Source organism: Corythoichthys intestinalis, chromosome 21 (genome assembly GCF_030265065.1).
Source record: "Corythoichthys intestinalis isolate RoL2023-P3 chromosome 21, ASM3026506v1, whole genome shotgun sequence".
Classification (NCBI taxonomy): Eukaryota; Metazoa; Chordata; class Actinopteri; order Syngnathiformes; family Syngnathidae; genus Corythoichthys; species Corythoichthys intestinalis.
Genome location: NC_080415.1, coordinates 6882119 through 6908918, shown reverse-complemented (window position 1 = coordinate 6908918; position 26800 = coordinate 6882119). Strand labels below are relative to the sequence as shown.

At 40.6% G+C, this 26800-nt stretch overlaps 2 protein-coding genes across 4 annotated transcripts in view; one reads left to right on the top strand and one right to left on the bottom strand.

Annotated features, from left to right (window-relative positions):
• The window catches only part of lrrc45 (leucine rich repeat containing 45), a 40847-nt gene extending 38932 nt beyond the window's left edge, over positions 1–1915 (bottom strand). Inside the window, exons 1-2 of the mRNA XM_057825162.1 lie at positions 1672–1915; positions 1256–1525 (exon numbers count right to left, since the gene is read on the bottom strand). Of these exons, the coding sequence (XP_057681145.1) occupies positions 1256–1475 (220 nt within the window). The 5' untranslated portion in view covers positions 1476–1525; positions 1672–1915. The remainder of the gene's footprint in view (positions 1–1255; positions 1526–1671) is intronic.
• Positions 1916–2164: 249 nt separating this feature from the next.
• trub1 (TruB pseudouridine (psi) synthase family member 1) lies at positions 2165–26150 on the top strand. Of its 3 annotated transcripts, XR_009061768.1 has the most exons (9): positions 2165–2353; positions 2432–2530; positions 2789–2844; positions 8200–8281; positions 8399–8471; positions 12497–12636; positions 22085–22144; positions 22219–23310; positions 25576–26150. XR_009061768.1 is itself a non-coding variant. In XM_057826240.1 (8 exons), exons 1-8 carry the CDS (start codon positions 2212–2214, stop codon positions 22398–22400), a joined length of 831 nt encoding a protein of 276 aa, XP_057682223.1. In that variant the 5' UTR covers positions 2165–2211; the 3' UTR covers positions 22401–23445. The 3 variants fall into 3 exon arrangements, 2 of the variants coding, with proteins under 2 accessions (XP_057682223.1, XP_057682222.1); XM_057826240.1 differs by lacking the exon at positions 25576–26150 and having other exon boundaries at positions 22088–22144; positions 22219–23445; XM_057826239.1 differs by lacking the exon at positions 25576–26150 and having other exon boundaries at positions 22219–23445.
• Positions 26151–26800: the final 650 nt, after the last annotated feature.

Here is a 26800-nt window from a genome sequence, read left to right as displayed (position 1 = left end):
TATAAAATAAATAGCACTTAACCCATAGTTTAAGGAAAACAAGCAGAATATAGGCATAAGATATACATGAAGCCTTCTTATCACGGAAGCCCAACGTGTGCGTCATGAAACTGACTGGGCAAGATTGACGCTGACGAGGTAAGACATCTACAAACACACGTCCGCACCACCAACTCTCGCAATCAGTTCTCCCGGCCAGTCCAGAACAAATGGCGGAATTCCCTGTCCCAACCCAAGGAACACTGGAGAACGCCCGATATCCAACTGATAACACGACTGATAAGACTCCAAGAGCCAATTTGACGCTGAGGGGGCAAAATCCACAACCCTCGTTGCCCTGACAACAGTAACTCCCGAATCTCCCTGTCCAATCCACAAACAGACTGTCAACTTAATTGTATTTGTGAACGATGTTTTCTGTTATGGTAAATTGTTTATGGATTTTTGGACCTATGCTGCGATGTAACATCCGGTTGTAAATCATCAGACAGCTGCGTCTTGGCAACTCAGGAGCCGGTAAGATCGCTTCCTTGTTAAGTTACGATATCCAGGCTTCGCCTTTTTAACATCTAACAAACGCGTAACATGTCATTTCATTTGACCAATTAACCGTGTTCGGGTTAATTTGTACGCCTCGGAGAGCGCAGCGAGGGGTCTTATTTGTGTTTGGAATTGTTTGATATTTGCTCACTGTGAAATGTTAATTGTTTTGTATTAATTTTTAGTTTCACGGTGTCGGAAGTAGTGTTTGGAAAATAAAGAAACCTTACACATCAGTCGATCTCACGTCATCATTCCAAGGGGCTGCTACACAGACAATAATCCTAAACAAGGCCCAAGCACACCCTTCTTCTGGCCACAGCCCACCCCGCGAGAGCCTTCAAAAAGACTGAATGTTTAACTACTCAGTGTTATTTTTCTTGGGAACCTTTTGTTGACTTGTGATATGGTGACCTAGGAACGAGTCTGCCTCCTCGCCTGAGTCTGTTTCTGTTTCGCCTTGCCATTTGATCGCTGTCGACCTGAATAAATTGTCAACTTGTGCCTCAAAGCCTTTTTCCAGCTTTCAAATTGGAGTCAGTACAAGGGTTTAAGACTAAGGTGCACACGCGGAGTTTGGCCTTTTGGCTGGGTTGTCAGGCTCTACGCCAGCACGGGTCTGGCAGTTCGGCTGGCGTGATTGCGGAAATCTGGCTAAAAGGTCAGATTCCTTCACTACATATAAAAAATTTCACTTATTTTTCCACCTCCTCACCTTCATCACCAAGCATGCAGTCACTGAGAGACAGCTCTGTAAAGAAAATGTCTTCCTGAAAGGCACGGGCAAGGAGCGTGCAGGTGTCTGATGACAGATTCAGACCACTCACATCCAGACGGGAAGAGCGGCCATCCTGCAGTTTGTCCAAGATACTTTTTTGGGGTTCCACACCTTTTTCCTTACACAGGGATAAGTACTTCTGCCTGAACTCCTCCATTCCACAGTCGTTTCTTTCGCACCCCACTTATTTGTTCATCTCCAGCGAAACTTAAAAAAAAAAAGAAGGGCCAAAGAAGAATTTAGAATAATATACATAATATATGTCGCAGGCGTAGAGACATGATACAAATTTGACTTTTTATAGTGAATCATAATTTTTGGCCAAGGTGAGATAAGTAAAAGTAAAAACAAACCATCTCTGCTTGGGTGGTAGGCTCAAAGTGCAAGAAGTTCCATTCTTAAGAAGCAAGACTTGAATATACGAGAAACGAGTACGCGCTTTCTTATCAAAACGACTGGCTTAAAATAAAGGAGTACAACTTTTTGACGTTATCAACAACTGTAAATTACATTTTATATTCAAAGGCATGACAGACTTTAGCGACTTGACACCAGCATTTCGAATAATACCACAGTTGATGAGTGTCAAACCGAAGCCGAGTGAGTAACCAGGAAGTGTTTTGGGGGCGTGAGGCATCATGGGAAATGGAGTTAGGTAATATTTATCATTTTACTAATCTACTGCTTTCTGTTGTTTTGTACACGGAAATAAGAATCTGGCCTAAAATCTTTATTTATATAATTTTTTTTATTTAATTCTGCATTGCCTGCATGGGTTGGAAGTGACTCTTGTTCAATTTAACGACCGGCAGATGACGCTAATCTAATAATGGTTGAAACCAACGAAGAAGAGTGACGTTTTCCAATGTCCACCTAATTAAATCAAAAACAGCATGGCTGGAACTCATGTAGCTGCACCTTTGACTAGTTCTCTTTCTAAATTGCAGTCTTTGAATGGACTATTTGCAATTTACAAAAAGAAAGGACCGACTTCTGCAGATGTTTTGAACACACTTAAAGAAACTTTACTCAAGGGTAACGTAGGAAAAAGAAATACGCCTTATTTATGATTGAGGTGCACTCTGACTGACGAGATGTTCTTCCTTAAAACAGAAGCCGGTGTGAAGAATCCGAACCCGAGGAAAAGGAAGAAACAAAGTCTGAAGATGGGCCATGGAGGAACGCTCGATAGTGCTGCCAGTGGAGTATTAGGTATGCCTGGCATTTCCAAATAACACGACGTTCTAATGTTCAGGGTTGCCAGTCACCTGTGCCAACATGGAAGCTTTCAATCAAGTCCATGCACTACATTTTTTTTCAATTGATACTTCTATTTGTAAAATATTATTTTTGAAATATATACTACTATGTATATTGTAACTACTGCTAAGTATTGATTTCAATCTTCATTATTCTTATGTTTTTGAGAGTCTGTTTGAAGTCTTGGCATCATTTTATGTTTCTTTTTAGTTGTTGGTGTTGGAAATGGCACAAAAATGCTCAGCACATTGTTGGCTGGTTCCAAGGTGAGTTACAGTAAACACATTGTTTGAAGTACCAAGAGCGTAGGTTTGCATAGGGACTGTAGGGATGTAACGCTACCAACCTTTCAGGATGCTCAAATTGTCCCCACCAGCTTTTAAACAACCTTATTTACAGTGGGGCAAATAAGTATTTAGTCAACCAATAATTGTGCAAGTTCTCCCACTTGAAAATATTAGAGAGGCCTGTAATTGTCAACATGGTTAAACAATAACCGTGAGAGAGAGAATTTGGAAAAAAAAAAAAAAAACAGAAAATCACATTGTTTGATTTTTAAAGAATTTATTTGCAAATCATGGTGGAAAATAAGTATTTGGTCAATACCAAAAGTTCATCTCAATTTTTTGTTATGTACTTTGTAACTTTGTTATGTACCCTTTGTTGGCAATAACAGAGGCCAAACGTTTTCTGTAACTCTTCACAAGCTTTTCACACACTGTTGCTGGTATTTTGGCCCATTCCTCCATGCAGATCTCCTGTAGAGCAGTGATGTTTTGGGGCTGTCATTGAGCAACACGGACTTTCAGCTCCCTCCACAGATTTACAATGGGGTTGAGATCTGGAGACTGGCCAGGCCACTCCAGGACCTTGAAATGCTTCTTACGAAGCCATTCCTTTGTTGCCCTGGCTGTGTGTTTGGGATCAATGTCATGCTGAAAGACCCAGCCACATCTCATCTTCAATGCCCTTGCTGATTGAAGGAGATTTCACTCAAAATCTCTCAATACATGGCCCCATTCATTCTTTCCTTTACACAGATCATTTGTCCTGGTCCCTTTGCAGAAAAACAGCTCCAAAGCATGAGGTTTCCCCGTCCATGCTTCACAGTGGGTATGGTGTTAGTATTCTTTCTCCTCCAAACACGAGAACCTGTGTTTCTACCAAAAAGTTCTATTTTGGTTTCCTCTGACCATAACACATTCTCCCAGTCCTCTTCTGGATCATCCAAATGCTCTGTAGCTAACCACAGATGGGCCTGGACGTGTACTTTCTTCAGCAGGGGGACACATCTGGCAGTGCAGGATTTGAGTCCCTGGCGGCGTATTGTGTTACTGATAATAGCCTTTGTTACTGTGGTCCCAGCTCTCTGTAGGTCATTCACTAGGTCCCCCTCCGTGTGGTTCTGGGATTTTTGCTCACCGTTCTTGTTATCATTTTGACACCACGCGGTGAGATCTTGCATGGAGCCCCAGATTGAGGGAGATTATCAGTGGTCTTGTATGTCTTCCATTTTCTAATAATTGCTCCCACAGTTGATTTCTTTACACCAAGCGTTTTACCTCTTGCAGATTCAGTCTTCCCAGCCTGGTGCAGGTCTACAATTTTGTCTCTGGTGTCCTTCGACAACTCTTTGGTCGTGGCCATAGTGGAGTTTTAGGTGTGACTGACTGAGCTTGTGGACAGGTGTCTTTTATACCGGTAATGAGTTAAAACAGGTGCCATTAATACAGTTAACGGGTGGAGCCTCGTTAGACCTCGTTAGAAGAAGTTAGACCTCTTTGACAGCCAGAAATCTTATTTGTTTGTAGGTGACCAAATACTTATTTTCCACTCTAATTTGAAAATAAATTCTTTAAAAATCAAACAATGTGATTTTCTGTTTTTTTTTTTTCCATATTCTGTCTCTCATGGTTGAGGTTTACCCATGTTGACAGTTACAGACCTCTAATCTTTTCAATTAGGAGAACTTGCACCATTGGTGATTGACTAAATACTTATTTGCCCCACTGTACATTATATAATGAGTTCAGTTATATAGATAATTTAGATTGTCTTCCCATATGTTGTAAAAACAGAATTGACCGCCTCATTATTAAATGACATCTCAGAAGAGGAACCTGCATCAACGTTTTGGTGTGCTGTGATGCAAGGGCTATCTGCAAAAATAATCAAACTGTTGTATTTCACTGTATATCTAATCATATGTAAAGCACACGATAGCTCTGGATGCTAAATATCTCCACAACAATACTGGAATAAGTTGGATCACACAATAGTTTACCGTGAAGATCGACAAACATTGTTTTGACATCAAACATTCCTGCTCCGTCATTAGAGCAGTTGAGTGCTGTCACTAGCGAACTTGACACATGAATGCTAGTCTCGTCTCATCCAGTCTTTCCTGTTCATTTATCGACAGGGCTGTCCTACTCATGTTCCGCTCGGGTTCAATTTGGAAGGGCAGAAGTGATGACATGTTTATGTAGTTAAAGAGTGACACTGCGGAAGTCCGGCAGTGTGGCCATGTGACGTCACCGCCCTGCGATGTCAATAACAATGGCGACCTACTAAATCCACTAATTTACACTAACTTTACAAATTTTACTAAACCGAAAACATTAAGGGGGGTTTTAATATCAAGTTATTATAACTCATACTAACATTTATCTTTATAAGAACTACAGTGGTATGGAAAAGTATCTGATCCATTTGGAACTTCTCGCATTTCTGCATAGAATCACTATCAAATGTGATCTGATCTTTGTCAAAATCCCACAGATGAAAAAAACTGTTTTAACTACAACTACCCAAACTTTTCTAGGTTTTCATATTTTAATGAGGATGGTATGCAAACAATGACAGAAGGGGGAAAAATATGTGGGTGAACCATCACATTTATAATTTTCGACACATCGACCAGGACTCATCTTGGCCCATTCTTCTCTACAAAACTCTAGTCAGATTCCTGGGATGTCTGGCATGAATCGCTGTCTTTAGGTCATACCACAGCATCTCAATGGGGTTCATGTCTGGACTTTAACCTTTCCGCTCTAGAATGTGTATTTTGTTCTTCTGAAACCATTCTGAAGTTGATTTACTTCATTGATCATTGTCTTGTTGCAGCATCCATCCTCTTTTTAGATTTAACTGTCTGACAGACAGACTCAGGTTTTCCAGCAAAACATCCTGATAAAATTATGAATTCACTCTTCCATTAATGATTGCAAGTTGTCCAGGCCATGAGGTAGCAAAACAGCCCCAAATCATGATGCTCCCTCCACCATGCTTCATGGTGGGGATGAGGTGTTGATGTTGGTGAGCTGTTCCATTTTTCTTCCACGCTTGATGTTGTGTGTTACTCCCAAACATTTCAACTTTGGTTTCATCAGTCCACAAAATATTTTGCCACAACTTCTGTGGATTGTCCAAGTGCCTTTTTGTGAACATTAAATGGACAAAATGTTTATTTTAGACACCAGTGACTTCCTCTGTGGAGTCCTCCCATGAACACTAATCTTGGCCATAGTTTTACATATACTGTAGTTAGTTAATGTGTGCACAGAGATATTGGACTGTGCCAGTGATTTCTGTAAGTCTTTAGCAGACACTCTAGGGTTCTTTTTTTTACCTCTCTGAGTATTCTGCGCTGAACTCTTGGCATCATCTTTGGTGGACGGACCAAAATATATTATGAAGTCTATGGACGGCCACTCCTTGGGAGAGAAGCAACAGTGCCAAACTCTCCATTTGTAGACAACTTCTCTGACTGTCGATTGATGAACATCCAGACTTTTAGAGATGGTTTTGTATCCTTTCCCAGCTTTATACAAATCAACAATCCTTGATCGCAGGTCTTCAGACAGCTCTTTTGACCGAGCCATGATGCACATCAGACAGTAGCCACGTTTACATGCTGACTTTTATTCATACCGTTTCAAATCATTCCGAATGGCAATTTCAGATCAGCTGTTTACAGTCCATTCATCTATTCCGATCCAGCGTTTACATGTGACTGCCTTTATTCCGAAAGGACGTTTGACAACTGCCGTCTGACATGCGCAGATTAATCAAAACAAAGCGTCACGTTGCAAAACATGGAGATCGATCGTCGGAGTGCTGCTATTTTAACTTTAACCCACTTGTTGTGTTTGTGGGGTCGTATCCGCTTCTGCTGTTTTGCTCTTTTGCCTTGTAGTTGCCGGTTTTCCACCGGTTTCTAATCTGGTCAACGCTCCGGTCTATTCCGGCTTCGTGTAACCTCTCGTGAACTTTTTTAAATAGTTCACTGTTCCTCGTTTTACGCCCGTCTAAGCGAGCAATTATATTCAATTCTTTTAAAGTTTGAATTAAATACAATCTTTCCGCCGGACTCCAATTAGGTGCGCTGTGCTTGGAAGCCATGTTGCAAGTGACGTTACTTACGTCACAAAGTGACGTCACCACGTCAGTACGGAGCATGTGCAGAAAGAACGCAACCAGACACCATTCCGCTTCCCTGTTTACATGATATATTTTTACTTCTAATCGGTTTGGGAAAAGGAATATTCCACCCCTGTGAATCGGAATGAAATTCCATTCGGTTTGGGCCTGTTCATTCCGAATGAGGTGTTTATATGGAACACATTTATTCGGTTTGAACAAATATTCCGATTGTAATTGGAATATTTGACTCCATGTAAACGTGGCAAGTGCTTCTCATCAAGACAATTCTTACCAGGTGTGTGTTTTATTGTGGGCAGGGCAGCTTTAAACCACTCATCAGTGATTGGGCACACACCTGACTTAAAATGTTTGTTAAAAATTGGTTTCAATTGCTCTTTAAGGCTCCTTAGGCAGAGGGTTTACTCCCCCCCCCCCCCCCCCCCCCCCCCGTCATTGTTTGCATGCTATCATTAAAATATGGAAACCTATAAGTGTTTGGGTGGTGTTATTTAAAGCAGACCGTTTATTTTCATCTATGTGCTTTTGACAAAAATAAGATTACATTCAATGGTGATTTCATGCAGAAATGTGACAAATTCCAAAAGGTTCGGATACTTTTTCAATCATACCACTGTACACACATGATGTGCTTTTATTTTGAAATGTTCACCAGATGTGCACGTGCTAAACCGCTAAGTGTAAGCTTTACACCCAGTTAAAAAGGGCACCTTTGTTGTGTTTTCCTCTCGCATGTGGCGTCAGTTGCACAGTTTTTCTACTTTTCACGTCGTTTGCAAATGCTGTACGCCAGCGAGTTTTCATGTGGAAAGTGTCACCTTTTACCTGCCTGGTTGTTTGCCTGAGTGATATTAATTTCTCCAAATTTATCCACTGAAATGCACCTTTTTTTGGGAACAAATTGCTGAGATTATGAGCACTTGCCCCCCCCCCCCCCCCCCCCCACACACACACACATTTATTTTTATGAATTGTAGTTGTATTGCCTTTTAATTAGGCACTTTTGGGTCTGATAGCAAAGTGATACCACATAAAGACAACACTCCTTGCTCTCAACAAAAATATTGCCAGCTGTCGCTGTCTTATTCACTTTGCGTGGATAAAAGCAGTCACCGTGACTCAGTCTTTAATTGGTATTTAATTGTTAGACTTTTAACTCATTATACCCCATTTTTCAGAAATACACTGCTGTAGCAGAGTTGGGTAAAGCAACAGACACTCTCGATGCAACTGGCAGTGTTACTGAGGAAAAAGACTTCAGTAAGTGCAAGCCTCATGAATTCATGTTTCATGTAGAAGTCCTCAATAAGTATGTGCCATCACATTCTTTTGTTCTCACACTTATTTTTTATTTATTTTTTTTGTCTCCTTACACAGAACACATTACCCATTCGGATGTGGAGGAGAAGCTGAAAAGTTTTGTCGGCAATATTATGCAAGTCCCACCACTGTAAGGCTTTACCTTGTTGGAATGTTAAGTTCAATACATCTACAGTAATTGCAATAGATGTGTTTTCCAATCAGATGATGATCTATGTAGTTGAACACTACGAAGACAACCCATACAAATAGCAAACACAATTATTATGTTAATTCTTTAGGCTAATGGTTTGTGAATTTTGAGCTATAAAGTCTCACGAGAGAAAGGAGCTGGCAATAATATTTATTCAATAAAAACACAAGGGTGCCCACAATTATGCATCGGCCTTTAGTTTAAATAATTATCACACTTTTTGTTTCTTATGAACTTCATTTCACTTCTCAAATATTGCTGGGTTCATTTGCAATATTATATATTTAACTGAAAATTTTCTTCCAAACAAGCAGTGATTTGATAAGGAAAACCTTAAAAATTATCAGGGCGGCTAAACTTTTGCATACCACTGTATATACATATACAGGCAGTCCCCAGGTTACGAACTAGTTTTGTTCCTACGCTGGCAACGTAAACCGAATTTCCGCGTAAGTCTGAATGAACCCCAAAAGTACCCCAAAATAACTATCTAAAAAGTCCCAAATATTGTATTTTGTTCAATGATGGAGAATACACTGCCTTCTAGTGGCAGTGTTGGGGCTGGCTGGCCTTATGACTGAGCAGACTTTCATCTGACACGGATAAAGGACAGCTGTGCTTTGGTTTGGCCCACATAAGGCTGTAAGTTATTTAAGCTAATACAGTAGTACCTCGACACACGATCGCTTCAACACACGATCTTTTCGACATCCTACGTAACATTTGACTCGCCATTTGTGTCTACATCCTACGACATGCTCGAAATATGACATGACAGCGCCGCAGACAGATGCACGTCGGATTTTCTTGTGAGAGAAATCAGCATAGGTTCCAAGAAGCTTAGTGCAAGTGGTGGAGGGAAAAGGGGGACGCTTACCCGGAGGGTCCTCCCAGTGACAAAACCCCGAGGCGCAATGAAGGTCCAGTTGACGGCAACAACAAAACATTAAAAGTTTAATAGACCACACTCTTATCTTATAGTCACATCAGCCAAGCCAACTTCATGGAGGTCCGTATAGATGGTCACAAAGCACATATAAAGTGTATAAAGTGTCTTTTTTTTTTTTAACTTCCGGGTCATCCTCTTGCCGTTGTGTTGCGTGATTTTGCTGCTGTGCTGTGAGCCGTTTGCTGTTGTGCTACGAGCTATTTGCTGTCGTGTTGTAGCAGTTGTGATTCGTGCTTTTGCCAATTTGCAATCGCGGTTTAGGAATTGGGGATCGTGTTGTGGCAGTTTGATTTCGTGCTACGAGCCATTTGCTGTCGTGTTGTGGCAATTGGGGTTCGTGCTTTTGCCAATTTGCAATCGCGCTTTAAGAATTGGGGATCGTGTTGTGGCAGTTTGCATTCGTGCGTTTTACTTTTGCAAAGCGTTTACAATTTGGGTTCGTGCTTTTTTCTATTTGTGTTTGGACTTTGCATTTCGCCTGACACCTCTCGGCCACCGTACTGCTCCCCTCCCAACGTGGCGTACTCTGATTGACGACGTCACCGCCGCTGACGGGCCACCCGAACTAGCCGCTGTCTGACATGTATCCATTATGCAGCGCTTTGTTTACATTTGCGGCAATAACGACACTTGCTTTACGGCAGCTAATCCGATACACGGTAATACGGCTCTGGGTAATACTATTAGGCCGTTGTTTGAGCTTGCATACCCGCGTGTGTGTTGTATTGTGCCTGAGTCTTGTTAACCAAATAAAGGCAGCGTTAACAAAAGTCATCTGACCGCTCGTCATTTTACAGTCAACACTCAGAGTTCGCAACTTCGCATTTGACAGCATACGTGCCGCGTACCTCTTCGCCAGCTGTTTGCTCGCCATTCATTCACCTGTGCATTTGATCGCTATTTTGTTACACTCCCGCTTTTTTGGTGAGGTATTTTGTGTTCATTTGTTATTGGATCGTTTTTGTTCACCACTGTAAATAAGAGCGCCGCAGCAGTAGAGGTAAACTGCCGTTTTCGTTCAACCCATTTTGTTTAGTGTAGAAGCCAGGTTAGTGACTGTATTGTTTTTTTCTTTTTACGATCAGGGTTTACTTAGCGGGTGGGGTTCAAGTGTAGTTTCATTTTGTTTGTTGTTTTGGCCTGGGCTTACGCTGAAGCCAGCTTCTTCCGCATTTTGTATATTTTGTTCATTGCGAGTTCGACTTGTGTGAATAAATTTGTGTCCACTTGCAACTTGTGTGCGTGTCTCGTTTTATGTTACGCCCTTAGCAGCCGTCCGTGGGACGTAACAGTGGGATTATGGGGAAGCATGAGCGGGCATTCCGCGCTTGCGTTAAATGCGTCAAATATTTTAACGTGATTAATTCAAAATGAATTACCGCCAGTTAACGCGCTAAATTTGACAGCACTTTACATTTCGTCAGAAACTGTACGCCCCCGTACTGAACCGAGGACCCCGAACCGAAACGGTTCAATACAAATACATGTACCGTTACACCCTTACTTGTTAGATGTCTGTAAAGCTAAACAACTTCACATTTCGTGAGGACAGAACACATCATATTAATAAACTGAAGTAAATAATGAGATACTGTGAGGTAGAATTGTTATTGTTTATGGGATTTAAAAAAAAAAAAAAAAAATTTAAAAAAAAAGACAAAATGGCGGACGAATCGTAATGTCAAAATCGCGTAAGTCCCAGGGACTACCTATACATATACATACATACATACACTTATATATATATATGTATATATACACAATCAGAACAAATATCAATTTGTCAAATTGGATTAATTTAAAAAGTCTATGTAAAACTAAATGCTGGAATTTTATTTTCCTGCATTGATTTCAACATGTCAGGTTTTGGCAAATGAGGAGGAGCACTGTTTAAATAAGTTGCTCCATCTAGTGTTGAAGTTGAAATGTGCAACAGAATGTAGGCTGAACTCAAACTTCTTATGGGGGCCATATTCAGTTATATTTTCCTAACTAAATGTGGGCTGATAAAAACTGGTTCACGGGCCGTAGTTTGGAGAGCCCTGCTATAGTTTTTAATACCACCTATAAAAGACCAGTAACTCATGGGGTAGTAAAATATAGCTCCAAATTTGTAAGTGTGTGTGTGGAACATGGTGATGATGATGAGTCATAGAAAATGAGTATTGTTTTAGAGAACATACGAATATGAATTGTAGCGATATAACCAATTTGTGCATTACACTTAATACGTAATACTTCAGTTCTTTGGTCTGAGTAATACCCACCAATTTCAGCAAATAACAGATGAAACATTTGCCCCAAAAGTCCATGAATATGCAAACCTGTGAATTCTGAATGCCAAATATTTTGACGTTTCCCCTAAATGTATAATCTTAAAGGTATATAAATGTTTCAACTTGAATAGTAATCATATTTATACAGTGGTCTCTACTTACAACATTAACTGGTTCTGGAAGTAGTCTTATAACCCGAAAATTCCGTAACGAGACGCGTTTTACATGTAAATGCCCTAATCCAATCCAAGCACTACTGAAATGCCACATTAAATTTTATAATTGGGGTACAGCCGTAATAAAACAGCAGCCAAATACATTTGAATCATTCCATTTACCTAACTGTTAATACCTGTAATGAAGTAGATAATAAAACATAATGAGTGAGGCAATGCCCTCTTTCACGAGATTGATGGTGCCTATGGCCTATCTCACTCTTTGTGAGACAAAAACGCGAGGTGACCTGTGCTCTAATGTGCTACTACTGTGGTGCATCATGTGTGAGCTTCTTTGTGAGACAATAAGCGAGACTTGTGCTCTTTTGGCTCAGACGTCAATCCGCAATAACAACACCATCGCGCCTGTGCACATTATCATACTGCGACACCCAAATTGAAACGTCATAAACAACAGGCCAATAGAGGCAATACTTTCCCGCTGAAAATTATGCTTGTAGAAACGTTCATAAGTAGAGGCACCACTGTAATTGGATTCTTTTATTGCTGTTATCATTTTAGTTACTCGGCATTGAAAAAAGATGGACAGCGAATGTCTGTCCTTCTGAAGAAAGGTGAGAAGGTTGAAGCGAAACCTGCAAGATCCGTCACAGTGTACAACTTGACCCTACAAGAGTTCAAGCTGCCATTCTTCACGTTGGGTTTGTAAATATTGCATAATATTCATTTCATGTTTTGCTTACTACAGCAATCACCATAATTTCCAAACTATAGAACAGACTGGACTCTAAGCTGAAATGCCCAAATTTCCATGTATCTGCCGCACCTAACGAGAAGCTGCACGTGTCCATGTTGTAAACTAAGCTAATTACAAGGAGAGGTGTTGCACAGAAATATTTGATTGATCAAAACTTTCTTCACTAAATAAACACGCATCAACATGCCAAATTGTCATGTTTTGAACAGCTAGTCACTCGGAAAGTCAAATACCTCAAGTTCCACTCCTGTTAAGGCCATTTGAAGTCTAAAAAACGCCAACTTCTAAAAACAGGTCACTGAATTTAAAAAAAGGACAAAATAAAACCTACTTTACTTTGCCTTCTAAGCTTGAAGCCAGTGTTGTTTTCATTAACGATAACGAAAATATTTCGTCAACGAACAATTTTTTCATGACGATGACGAGCTAAATACTGTCTTGGGAGACTAAAACATAATGAGACTGATGCCAGTTTTCGTCTGACGAGACTGGAATGAGATGTAAAGCAGAGGTGGGAATCTTTGGCCACCCAACTATTCGATTACGATTCAGAGGCTCCGATTCGATTATAAAGCGATTATTGATGTTATTCCCCCCGCTTTTAATGTTTTGTACATTAGTTCCAAAGTTGTTCAAAAATCCTCTCAGGCTAAACCAAACTAATATTTCAGTATCAAGTTAACAGTTAAAAACAGTAAATAAAATACTCAAGTCCCATTCTTTATCAGCAGCTTCAGACTACATTCAATTCATTTAATAATGTGAATCAACTGTTAAAGTTGTTAAAATTTCTCCCGTTATTGCATAATTTCCCTTCTGTCTACTTTTGACATATCAAAGATTTAAAACTGTTTCATTATTTAAAGATAGATTCAAGTCAAGATTTTGCCGATTTAGGAGTATTACATCTACAGTAACCTAAATACCTCCACGATCCATTCCATTGCTTTACTTAGCCCTCCATCCTTCCTTCCATCTGCCTCTATGCTCACTCCGATCAAGAAACTCACTCAACTTTCTCAAATATCTGCCACTCAACTTGCTACCATAATGTCTGGAATGAAAACTGCCACCTGCACCCTAGATCCCATTCCCTCTGTTCTAGACTGTCTACCCGTAATCTCCTCACTTATCACCGACATCATTAAAACCTCCCTACGCTCTGGCTCTGTCCCCCAAACTCTCAGAATGGCTGCCATCACTCCCATCTTAAAGAAATCTGGCCTAGACCCCGATACACCAAGCAATTACCGCCCCATCGCCAATCACCCTTTTCTGTCAAAAATCCTGGAAAGGGCCGTCGCCACCAAACTCAGAACCCACCTCACCAACAATAATCTGTTTGAACTTTTTCAATCTGGCTTCCGCTCACAGCACAGCACTGAAACAGTGCTTCTCAAAATAACCAACGATATTCTCCTCTCCTTGGACTCCGGACAACTCGCCATCCTCATCCTCCTGGACCTCACTGCTGCCTTCAATACAATCAACCATACCATCCTGCTGTCCCGATTAGAATCTTTACACATCACTGGCACCGCACTTTCCTGGTTCCGCTCCTACCTCACCGACCGACAACAATTCATTGCCATCAATCATTGCACATCCCCTCCTGTTCCCCTACCACAAGGTGTCCCCCAAGGTTCAGTTCTTGGTCCCCTCCTCTTCATTCTGTACATCCTCCCCCTTGGTCAGATCATCCGCAAACATGGACTCCAATTTCACTGTTACGCTGACGACATCCAAATTTACATATCCACAAAACAAATCACGCACAGCACCGAATACACACTTCACAACTGCCTCAGTGAAATTAAATCCTGAATGCAAGAAAACCATCTTCAACTCAAAAGTAACAAATCAAACATAATTATCATCAACCCTGCAGCTCACATCATAGACGGCCAATTTTCCCTCACCATCAACAACTGCACCCTGCCTCTCTCAACACATTCCCGCAACCTAGGTATCATTTTTGACAATAAACTAATATTCGACCTGCACGTCAACCACGTCACCAGAACTGCCTTCTTCCACCTCAAGAACATAGCCCGTCGTCGCCCCTCCCACTCCTTCTATGCTGCTGAAAACCTCATCCATGCCTTCATCACCTCCAGACTTGACTACTGTAACAGCATTCTTTTCGGTTCTCCATCCCAACTCATCAATAAACTACAATATATCCAAAACTCCGCTGCACGCCTTCTCACCTTGACCTCCTTTAGCAACCACATTACCCCCGTCCTCCACAAACTGCACTGGCTTCCTATTTCATACAGAATTCAGTTCAAAAGCATCCTTCTCACTTACAAAGCACTCAATAACTTGGCCCCTTCGTACCTCACAGACCTTCTTTGTACCCACGCCCCTTCCCGTCACCTCCGCTCGTCTAATGGAAACATCCTCACACCGCCCCAACAAAGAACACACCGAACTTGGGGGGACAGAGCCTTATCCGTTGCTGCCCCTTCCCTTTGGAACTCACTCCCTAAACCCATCCATACCTGTTCAGACCTTCCCACATTCAAAAAACTGTTAAAAACTCACCTTTTTAAACTAGCTTTTAACTTAATTTTTTTTTTTTTTTTTCTTCTGTTCACGTTGTTTGTTGTTTTTTGTAAGCATCTTTGAGCATTGGTAAAAGCGCTCTACAAATAAAATGTATTATTATTATTATTATTATTATTATTATTATTATCATCATCATTATTTTAGATAAAAAGTTGAATAGGTTCACTACAACAGAGCCTTCTAGAGAAGTCTACTGCTTTAAGATGGTGGCTGTTTACAACGCGGCAACTACTAAACGGCAAGTCTGTCATTTCGCATCTATTTCTCTTTACATGTTCAAACGCCACTGTTGTCTGTCATTTTGCATCTAGTTCTACATATATGTGATATCTACTATAGCCGTGTGCGGCCGTACGTTTATAGCAACTAGCAACTGGGCGTTGTTTGAAGAAGCCGTCGGCCTCAGTCAGGTATTTTTTTTTTTTTTTAAATCTAGTGGCATGATTTGAACATATTTACTCTCGGTCCGTTCCTCATTGCGTCCCAAAGACCGCGCTGACTGTTTTAGTTCTGCTTTACCTGGTGTAATTCAATAATCGGAATTTGGATGTTTGTGGATCGTTCTCGAATCTTCCACGGCCGAATTGCGAGTAATCTAAGAATCGGAAATTTTGCACACCTCTAGTCGCTATAGTTCCCGTTGTAAGTTCACAATCTGTTGACATTTTCTTATGTGCTGAGTGAACATCATACATTAAATGTAACTTGTAGCGTTAGCATAGTGTTCGCATTAGCATTTAGCCTAGTGAGTCTTGTCTTAAACTCTTGGAAAACTTCTTAGAGTTCATGGCGTACAGGTGAGTTTAGTTAATTGAATCTAATGTACTGTTTTCATGCTGAGTGTGTATTATCATCGCAAACATGGTGATGTCCTTGTAGACTACAATTATGTGCTCGTCTGTCAATGCTCATTCGAAATTGTTCGAAACCTTTTATTTATTCATTAACTGAAGCTTTTAAAGTTAACAGACGAAAACATTTTGATTGTCAACTAAAACTAGACAAAATATGCCTGTTTTCGTTGACTAAAACTAGACGAAGACAAAAACATTTCGAAATGACTAAAATATGACTAATTAGTATTTTCGTTGAAAAGACTAAGACGAAACTTAAAAAGGCTGCCAAAAACAACACTGCTTGAAGCTTATAAGTCCTTATAAAATTCCCTGCCATAGCATCTGATATACTCTAGGCTAACGGCTTTCAGTTCTAGCAAAGCAGCTTTGTAGTAGCACACTATGGCAATCTCTCCTTTAACAGAGTCAAAACCCCCAACTTAAACTGAGTGCTGGTTGAAAACGACTAATCATTGCCATTCTAATTTGTCGTTCCAAACCGTGGATAGCCATCTATGTAAGGCTACGTCTACACTAGGACTGATAATTTTCTGCAGGGTATTTTGCCGACTATTTTCATACCTGTCCACACTCACGTTTCTACAAGGTACGCCTCGATTTGCGCAAACTACGCATGTGTAGAAAGGAGCAGCCTCATATGTTACGTCATTGCACGGGCGATATACCGCTGAACCGGAAAGTCATTACTCACCGGCGGCAAATTTCGAAATTACTACACCTTCTTAGGCGGTCATTATTTTGTGATAACTGTTTTTTTTCGTGAACGCAGTTGAACGCATCACGCAGGAGCGGAGGTGAAGGGAGAGCACGCTCGGCTTTTACGAGCAGTCGCTGTGAAAACAAAGAAAGCCTGACATTCTTACTTGGGATGTTACAATCGATGCTCAGTTGCACTCTCACCACTTGGAAAATAACAAATAGAAGCATATGGTGGGCGCTGCGTATATTTCCTGGCAGCCGCAACCAGGAGTGCTTGTGCATAACAGTGGCGATCCAGGAAGTGGCGACAGTTTTGACAGGCAGAAATGTCATGGAAAAAACCTGATTGCTTGCCTCTTTGACTCGGAGTAGCACCCAGGTCACTTTTTGGGGTTTAATTTTCCTCTACGCATTTTTATATACTCATGTTCAGTCGGCATTGAGTTGGGAGGGGCCAAACCCACAGCTGGCTAATCGGAGACAACGTAGGAGACAAGCTCTGTTAAAAAAAAAAAAAAAACGCTGCACGCTCATCTCCGCGTCATCCGCGATGGGAGGACCACAAATGGGCACTGAATTGAAGCATATTATTGAGACGTAGTTTGAAAGTTAAAGAAAAATGTGTGGAAAAGAAAAGAAGAGCATGAATGCCACGTCGTGATTGTTCACTTGTATTGTTTGCGATGCCATCATGCCACACTACAAATGGTGACGGCATTAAGTCACTTCCTTAGTATCCAATTGTTGTACAGAAACAGCAGTCCATGTTAGGCGGCAGGCCGTATAGTCCAACTAATTACACGTTTAAGCCCATTATCCGTCCTTGTGTAGACGTAGCCTAAAATTATTCCTTTGTAGCTGCATCAGCTGAAGTTCTTTTCATCTGTAATATCCCCAGTTTTTGATGAAGTCTGACCAAGCTTCTGAGAAAATTTGGATCTGTGTTCTTCTAAAATATGTCCAAATATCCGTGGTTAGACTTAATGGTTCTTCTGTAGTGCCAGTAAGGGTCTCCGCTTGACAACAAGTCACTATGTACCTGAAATCAAAGTTTTCGCACAAGCAAAGCCTATGGCTATCGCTAGCTATGGGTACGTTTGGAGAATAGACACCAGAGCCCCTTTCAGATTTATATCCTGCTAAATTCCCGTGTAAGATGACGCGGGATTTACCCGTGTCGTAGCTTTCAGACACGGGGAGATATACCGGGAGTTACCACGTTGGACACTGTCAGACCTGTCCCGTGTTGGTGACTTGGCGCTCTCTTTGCGGGGAGGATTTTATAACCCGGACATGACGTCATTTTTGGTCGGCATCGGCAACAAAATAAACCACACATTGCCAAAAATGGAGAATGGACTGTCTCTTCCTCTGCTCTAAGATCCAGTAGCAATTTAAGTTCATTATGTTTTCAGTTTAATTTTGTTATCTTTCTAGTTTGCCGTAATGATAATTCCAATGTATGTTTACTGCTTTTCGTCTTATTTCATCTCATTTCCTCTTTGAAGAAAGAGGAAATGATGATTGACCTGCAGTGATATTTACGTCATCAGCCGTCGCGCTGTGACCCGGGAATTAAACGGCTGCTTTCACACATGCCACGTCCCAGATAAAATTCCGGACATTACACTAGGATGTGACCCTGTTAATGTCCACGTCATCTCTCGTCGACCGGGGAAATTGCTTTCAGAGATGAGGGCTACCCATTTAAATCCCGGGAGTTCAGTGTACAGTCATATAAAAAATTAGGACACCACATGAAATATTCAGTTCTTTATTAAGAAATGTTCACATATCAATGTCTGATCTTGTTTTTCTTTATCATTGGAAAAGAAAGTGATTTACCTGCCGGTTAACAACAAAAATGAACATAGTTTTACTCATTAAACCAAATATATCAACAGAAATGCATATTCTGAGGAAAAAGTTAGGACACCCTACCACCTAATAGCTAGTGTTACCCCTTTGGCTGAAATAACTTCAGTGAGACACTTTTTATAGCCATCTACCAGTCTTTGATATCGGTCTGAAGAAAGTTTGCCCCACTCCTCAACTCAGAATACTTTCAGCTGTGAGATGTTTGAGGGGTTTCTTTTATACACAGCCCGTTTCAGTCCCGCCAAAGCATCTCAATGGGATTAAGATCTGGGCTTTGACTCAGCCATTCCTTTTCAGCCAGTCCTTGGTGGATTTACTCATATGTTTTGGGTCATTGTCATGTTGCAGGGTCCAGTTTGGCTTCAGCTTTAATTTTTTTCCACAGATGATCTCACATGTTCCTTAAGCACTCTCTGATACGCGATAGCATTCATGGTGGATTCTGTGATGGTGAGCTGGCCAGGTCCTGCTGTAGCAAAGCATCCCCAAACCATGACACCTCCATGTTTTACAGTTGGTATGAGGTTCTTTTCCCGGAATGCTGTATTGGGTTTACGTCAAACATGTCCTCTGTTCTGGTGTCCAAATAATTCCATTTTAGATTTACAGTGCCTTGCAAAAGTATTCGGCCCCCTTGAATCTTGCAACCTTTCGCCACATTTCAGGCTTCAAACATAAAGATATGAAATTTAATTTTTTTGTCAAGAATCAACAACAAGTGGGACACAATCGTGAAGTGGAACAACATTTATTGGATAATTTAAACTTTTTTAACAAATAAACTGAAAAGTGGGGCGTGCAATATTATTCGGCCCCTTTACTTTCAGTGCAGCAAACTCACTCCAGAAGTTCAGTGAGGATCTCTGAATGATCCAATGTTGTCCTAAATGACCGATGATGATAAATAGAATCCACCTGTGTGTAAACAAGTCTCCGTATAAATGCACCTGCTCTGTGATAGTCTCAGGGTTCTGTTTAAAGTGCAGAGAGCATTATGAAAACCAAGGAACACACCAGGCAGGTCCGAGATACTGTTGTGGAGAAGTTTAAAGCCGGATTTGGATACAAAAAGATTTCCCAAGCTTTAAACATCTCAAGGGCACTGTGCAAGCCATCATATTGAAATGGAAGGAGCATCAGACCACTGCAAATCTACCAAGACCCGGCCGTCCTTCCAAACTTTCTTCTCAAACAAGGAGAAAACTGATCAGAGATGCAGCCAAGAGGCCCATGATCACGCTGGATGAACTGCAGAGATCTACAGCTGAGGTGGGAGAGTCTGTCCATAGGACAACAATCAGTCGTACACTGCACAAATCTGGCCTTTATGGAAGAGTGGCAAGAAGAAAGCCATTTCTCAAAGATATCCATAAAAATTCTCGTTTAAAGTTTGCCACAAGCCACCTGGGAGACACACCAAACATGTGGAAGAAGGTGCTCTGGTCAGATGAAACCAAAATTGAACTTTTTGGCCACAATGCAAAACGATATGTTGGGCGTAAAAGCGACACAGCTCATCACCCTGAACACACCATCCCCACTGTCAAACATGGTGGTGGCAGCATCATGGTTTGGGCCTGCTTTTCTTCAGCAGGGACAGGGAAGATGGTTAAAATTGACGGGAAGATGGATGCAGCCAAATACAGGAACATTCTGGAAGAAAACCTGTTGGTATCTGCACAAGACCTGAGACTGGGACGGAGATTTATCTTCCAACAGGACAATGATCCAAAACATAAAGCCAAATCTACAATGGAATGGTTCAAAAATAAATCCAGGTGTTAGAATGGCCAAGTCAAAGTCCAGACCTGAATCCAATCGAGAATCTGTGGAAAGAGCTGAAGACTGCTGTTCACAAACACTCTCCATCCAACCTCACTGAGCTCGAGCTGTTTTGGAAGGAAGAATGGGCAAGAATGTCAGTCTCTCGATGTGCAAAACTGGTAGAAACATACCCCAAGCGACTTGCAGCTGTAATTGGAGCAAAAGGTGGCGCTACAAAGTATTAACGCAAGGGGGCCCGAATAATATTGCACGCCCCACTTTTCAGTTTTTTATTTGTTAAAAAAGTTTAAATTATCCAATAAATTTTGTTCCACTTCACGATTGTGTCCCACTTGTTGTTGATTCTTGACAAAAACTTAAAATTTTATATCTTTATGTTTGAAGCCTGAAATGTGGCGAAAGGTTGCAAGGTTCAAGGGGGCCGAATACTTTTGCAAGGCACTGTATCTGTCCAAAGAACATTATTCCAGAAGTCCGGGTCTTTGCCTACATTCACTCTGGCAAACTTCAGTCTGGCCTTCATGTTCTTCTTGGAGAGCAAAGGTTTCCTCCTTGCACACCTCCAATGAATGTTAAATTTGTGTCGTTTCTTTCTGATTTTAGAGACATGCACTTTCACATCAACAGTTGTAAGAGCCTGCTGTAGGTCTCGTGATGACATTTTTGAAGACTTCCTTTAGCCTCTTACGGTCTGCTCTCGGGGTGAAATTGGTTGGACGGCCAGACCTGGGCATGTTGGCAGTTGTTTTGAATATCCTCCACTTGTAGACTATTTTCCGGATAGTGGAATGGCAGATTTTCTTTTCTTTTGAGATCTTTTGAAATCCCTTACCAGACTTATAAGCGTCTACAATTTTCTTTCTGAAGGCCTCAGACAGCTCCTTTGCTCTCACTATGGTGTTTTCTCTCACTTCAACAGTCAGTCACTGTTGAAAGTATTCTGCGTTGAGGACTCGGGCAAACTTTCTTCAGACCGATGTCAAAGACTGGTAGATGGCTATAAAAAGCGTCTCACTGAAGTTATTTCAGCCAAACAGGGTGACACTAGCTATTAGGTAGTAGGGTGTCCTAACTTTTTCCTCAGTTAGAATATGCATTTTTGTTGATATATTTGGTTTAATGAGTAAAGCAGTGTTATTGCATTTGTTTACCTGCAATTAAATCACTTTCTTTTCCAGAGATAAAGAAAAACAAGCTCAGACATTTATATGTGAACTTTTCTTAATAAAGAACTGAATATTTAATGGAGTGTCCTTTTCACATGATTGTAAGTCTGAAAGGTCCTCAAGTGTGCACGGATACTCACGGGAACTCGAGCGTTGTCAAAATGGTTACTTGCACTAGTTCTTAGAGACTTTGAGCTCAAGTGGCAATGTCAGAGCGAAACGAAATGAAATAAAAACTTTTTATATCTATTTTAATGAAAAAATATGAAGTTTGTTTGTCCCCCAAAAATCCATAAATAAGCCACATTGTTATGAAAGCCACAGGGTAAAAACTAAGACAAAAAAAAAGTAGTGTCCTATAGTCCGGAAAATATGGTCATTATTTTAAGATAGCATTTGAAACCAATAAATGCTTTTAACATGTTTTTTCCCATAGCAGATATTGAATGCGGCGGTGGATTTTACGTGAGGAGCTTGGTAGATGACCTTGGAAAAGGTTGGCTTTAAAACAAAATAAAATCTTAATTGCTACAGAGAAGTAAAAAATGATCCACCTTGTTTTTTTTGCAGCGCTCTCATCATGTGCTCACGTCAAGCAGCTGATCCGTACCAAGCAGGGTCAGTTTACCTTGGAACAGCACGCCTTACATGAGGATCAATGGACACTGGAACACATCGTCAAATCAATGCATCCATGTCCAGAATTGGACCAGAATCTGGACGCTGTTGCAGAGCCGGAAGGTGGAACATGAGTGACAGTCTTTAGTGAAAAATTCATTCCGTTTTTGGACAGCAATCGGTGTCTGTTATTCATTCTTGTTGGCTTTTTTTTCTTTTTTTTTTTTTTTTTAAATTAGGTGGAAATCATCACAATATTTTGGTCAATTTTCTTCAACTTGTGTTAGTTTACAGATTTTAAACTATAAATAGTGATTATTCGAACTATTCAAAATTCTAGCATTTTGTACATTTCAAAATATTGTTTGTCTTTTTGATCATGTTTGAAACTGAAGTAGAAGAAATGCTACCTTTGAACATTAAAAAGTGCATTTCTGTCACACCACCAACAATTTAACATTTTCTACCAAACTGATCAGAGAAATTATTAGATTTTTGTTGTTGTGGTCCTTGCTGCTACAGTCTGCTTAAAAGGCTCATTTTCACCATATTTTCAGCACTATAAGGCACACCTAAAAGCTTTGTTTTTTCTCAAAAGCAGACTGTTTTCCTTATGCAATATATGGATCAATATTGGTTAATCATGTTATGACATTCCCTTTAGCGCAGTACCATTAAGTGGATTTATAATGCAACCACCACCACTACTACTGCACCTTATAATGCGGTGCACCGTATATATGAAAACCGTTTTAAAAATAGGCCATTCATTGAAGGTTCAACTTATACTCCGATGCGCTTTATAGTGCGGGAAATATGGTACAATTAAACAAGTACTGACAGCAATTTACATACTCCTAAATTATCTTTCAACTGTTTTATGCTTATATGATGCATAATGCGTATAAAAGGGCAAATGGACCCATACTGCTGCATTCATTTGTGGGTCGGTGCATAAGCATGTTATGATACAACATTGCGACAGTTGTCTTTCATCACTGGTGGAAAAGAGGATTGCAACATACCCAAATAGTTTCAAATCAGGTATAACCGTTTGATTGCTTATTTCTTTAAAAAGTAGACACTTTAGTGCACGTCAGACTCGAGGGATGAAAACGTAGTTTAACGGGTTGCCAACCAATCGCAGGAATGTTATTAACTGAAATTCTAATAAACACTTTCCCTATAAAGAGTATGACTTCCATGTTACTTTAAATTTCCAGATTTTTTTTTTCATAAGACTTCCATTGGAATTTTATGTATTCCCAATTTCCCACAAAGCGGTTTGTTTGGTTCTTTACAAAAGCGTTGTGTCTTATTGCTCTGTAACTAAAGTTCTCAAGAGTTTAAGTCCTCTGTCGTAATGCCGGAAATCAGTCAGCAGGGGGCGTCAGAGTAGTTGTTGCTGAATCCTGTCGTGTCATGTTTTTGTACATTAGAAGGTTTGTTGTGCTCAAAACACACAAAAAACACAAAAACTCGCAACCCCCCCACCCAGAACAGAAAAAAAATCGCCCCCCCCAAAAAACAATTGAAAACCAAGGAAAATATTACTTAAAAAAAGAAAGAAAGAAAAACCACCGTTTAAAAACGGGGGGGGGGGGGAGAACAAAAATACCTAGAAAAACTGCAATACTGTAGTTGTCAAATCCTGTCTTGTTATGTTTTTTTGTATATTAGGTTTGTTGTACTCAAAACAAATACAGTACATACAAAAAACACCCAGAAGCCCAAGAAAACATGGAAAATCTTGAAAAATAAATAATGTTATAAATACAAGAAAAATGCACTAAAAGGCAACAAACAAAAACCCATAGTAGTTGTTCAATCCTGCCTTGTTTTTAGTATAGTAGGTTTGTTGCAGGCCCGGATCTAGGTTAACCCACCAGAGTGAGCACTAAGAAGTCTTGAGGGGGCACCCTCAATACAGGCTTTTTTTTTTACCCTCTGCATTTCTCCGGGCTTGGGACCGGCGCAAGTAGGACACTGGCTTGTGTCCCGTTGAGGCTGCATTAATTTTTTTTTTTTTTTTTTTAATTAAGCTGGGATAGGCTCCAGCACCTCCGCAACCCTCGTGAGGAAAAGCGGTATGGAAAATGAATGAATTAATGAATTTAAAAAAAATTTTTTTTTAAATTTTTTCATTCATCTATCTACTTATTCTCGCAGTCGGCGTGATGTCACGATTACATCATCTCGCATAGCAACGTGTCGCCATTTTGGGATGGGGGCATGCACAGGTTAACATCCGTAGACAAACGTCTGAAGTTCATATATTTCAGCTGTGGTTTGCGTCTTTTTTTCATAAAAACGTCTTAAACATGACTTATTATTATCACGAGTCACTGCCGACAGACGCGAGGAGGCGATACAACTTAAAATTAGCGTGTATTGGCCTGCAAATCTGCCCATACAAAGTCGCAGCTTATAGTTGGATAAACAATCCAAAGAATTGCCTGCAGTCATAAAGTCACCCAGTAAATTTACCTTTATCAATTACGTGGAACATGTACTGTGTGGAACTAAGAAAACTGGTAGTATACACGGAGTGATTATTTCTGCCGCAACCGGTAATTCGCCTCCAAGCGTTATTTAGCCGTGAATACGTCACGGCAAAATAACCAATTCCCACCAGGCCAATAATATACCGATTGACCGATCAGAGCAGTTCACGGCAAAAGAAAGATAACGCTTTGCGAGTTGTCGGTTACGGTAATAATAACCACTGCCTAGTCTATTAGTCCTGGCAGCTAATTGGGGGGGGGATTAAAGTTTACTCACCAGTAATAAAATGTTGGCTGCAAATGTAAATGTGTCTGGATTTAGGTTCCCACTGGCGAGAATGGTCCACGGAACTATCTTCTTTTACTGTTCCTCGATTGATTGCTTCCAACCATTTGCTTGTCCTTTTCCTCTGACGAGGAAGAATGAAGAACTTCAAATGCGGCTCCGAACTTTTCCTTGTGTTACAACCCGCAACACGGGAACTTTTAGTCATTCCGATGGAAAAAAGACCGCAAATAAGACAAAAGTTCAACACGTTTGTACTACAATGCACGACAGAGCAACTGCTTGTGACTCGTGTTTTGCCCCCATTTCAATATGGCGACGCTTTGTTGGGGCTGGTGACGTCATTAATGCCCACCAATACCTACCAAAACCAGGAAAAGAATCACCCAAAAGGCCAAGAAAACATGGAAAATCTTGAAAAACCTAAATAAATAATGCAATAAAGACAAGAAAAATGCACTAAAAAGGCAAGAAACAAAAACAACAGTTGTTGAATCCTGTTTTGTTTTTTGTATACAGGTAGTCCCCAAGTTACGACGTACTCGACTTAATGTGATTTGGACTTCACTACGCCAGGTCTCAAGAAGAACAAGAACAAGAAAGCCCGCAAACAGTTTGCTGAAGACATGTCAACAAAGAACATGGATTACTGGAACCATGTCCTATGGTCTGATGAGACGGGCAGGCTTTCTTGTGTACTGTCTTCAGAAGAGGCTTCCACCTGGAGTGACAGCCATGCACACCAATTTGATGTGGAGTGTGGCGTATGGACTGAGCACTAACAGGCTGACCCCCCACCTCTTCAATCTCTGCAACAATGCTGACAGCACTCCTGTAACGAGTCACGTGACATTTTGGAGGGAAAATGACAAGCAGTACTCAATTTGGACATTTTGGGATGTACGTTTTTTCATGGGGGTGAACTCACTTTTGTTGCCAGGGGTTTAGATATTAATGGCTATATTCTGAGTTATTTTGAGGGGAAAATAAATGAACTCTATTATATAAACTGCACACAGACTACTTTTCATTGTGTCAAAGTGTCATTTTGTCAGTGTTGTCCCATGAAAAGATATACTATAATATCTTAAGGAATGCGAGGGGTGTACTCACTTTTGGAATACACTGTATTTTGTCTAAAGGTTGTGCTACCAAGTATTAGGCTGAGGGTGCCAAAACTTTCGTCCGGCCAATTTTTGGAGTTTTGTGTTAAATGATAATGATTTAAAAAATTTTTTGTCATTCTCTTTTGTGTTATTTCATTGCAAGCAAAATAAATGAAGATATTACTACCAAAGCATTTATTATTGCAGTCATTTTGTGGGAGAAATTGAGCATTATCTGACAGAATTGCAGGGGTGCCAATACTTTAGCAGCACTGTACATGCAATGACACTTTTCGGCCACCGGGGTGGGGGCATGCGTCCCTGGCCCCCCCTTTAACTCCGCGTATAACAAATACATACAAAAAACACAAAACCCCACCAAAAAAATCGCAAAAAAACATTGAAAACCCAAAAACTGGAAAATCAAGGGGAAAAAAAACACAAAAACACTAACTACAAAAACTGCAATAAATGTGATATAGCTGCGGAAAACTGCAGAGACAAAGAGAGAGGAAAAAGATGCCCCACCACCAGAGTCAGAAAAAAAGCGCATCAAAATAACGGATAATTTATTTGATGATTTAGTTTTAGTCGTTATAGGGCACCTATTAGTACTCATAGGTTGATTTACCTTAACT

Coding starts and splice junctions, on each gene's coding strand:
- trub1 (XM_057826239.1), top strand. CDS start 2,212: ATGGCTGGAACTCATGTAGCTGCACCTTTGACTAGTTCTCTTTCTAAA. Junction 2,354..2,431: donor TAAAGAAACTTTACTCAAGG/GTAACGTAGGAA, acceptor TCCTTAAAACAG/AAGCCGGTGTGAAGAATCCG. Junction 2,845..8,199: donor CATTGTTGGCTGGTTCCAAG/GTGAGTTACAGT, acceptor CCCATTTTTCAG/AAATACACTGCTGTAGCAGA.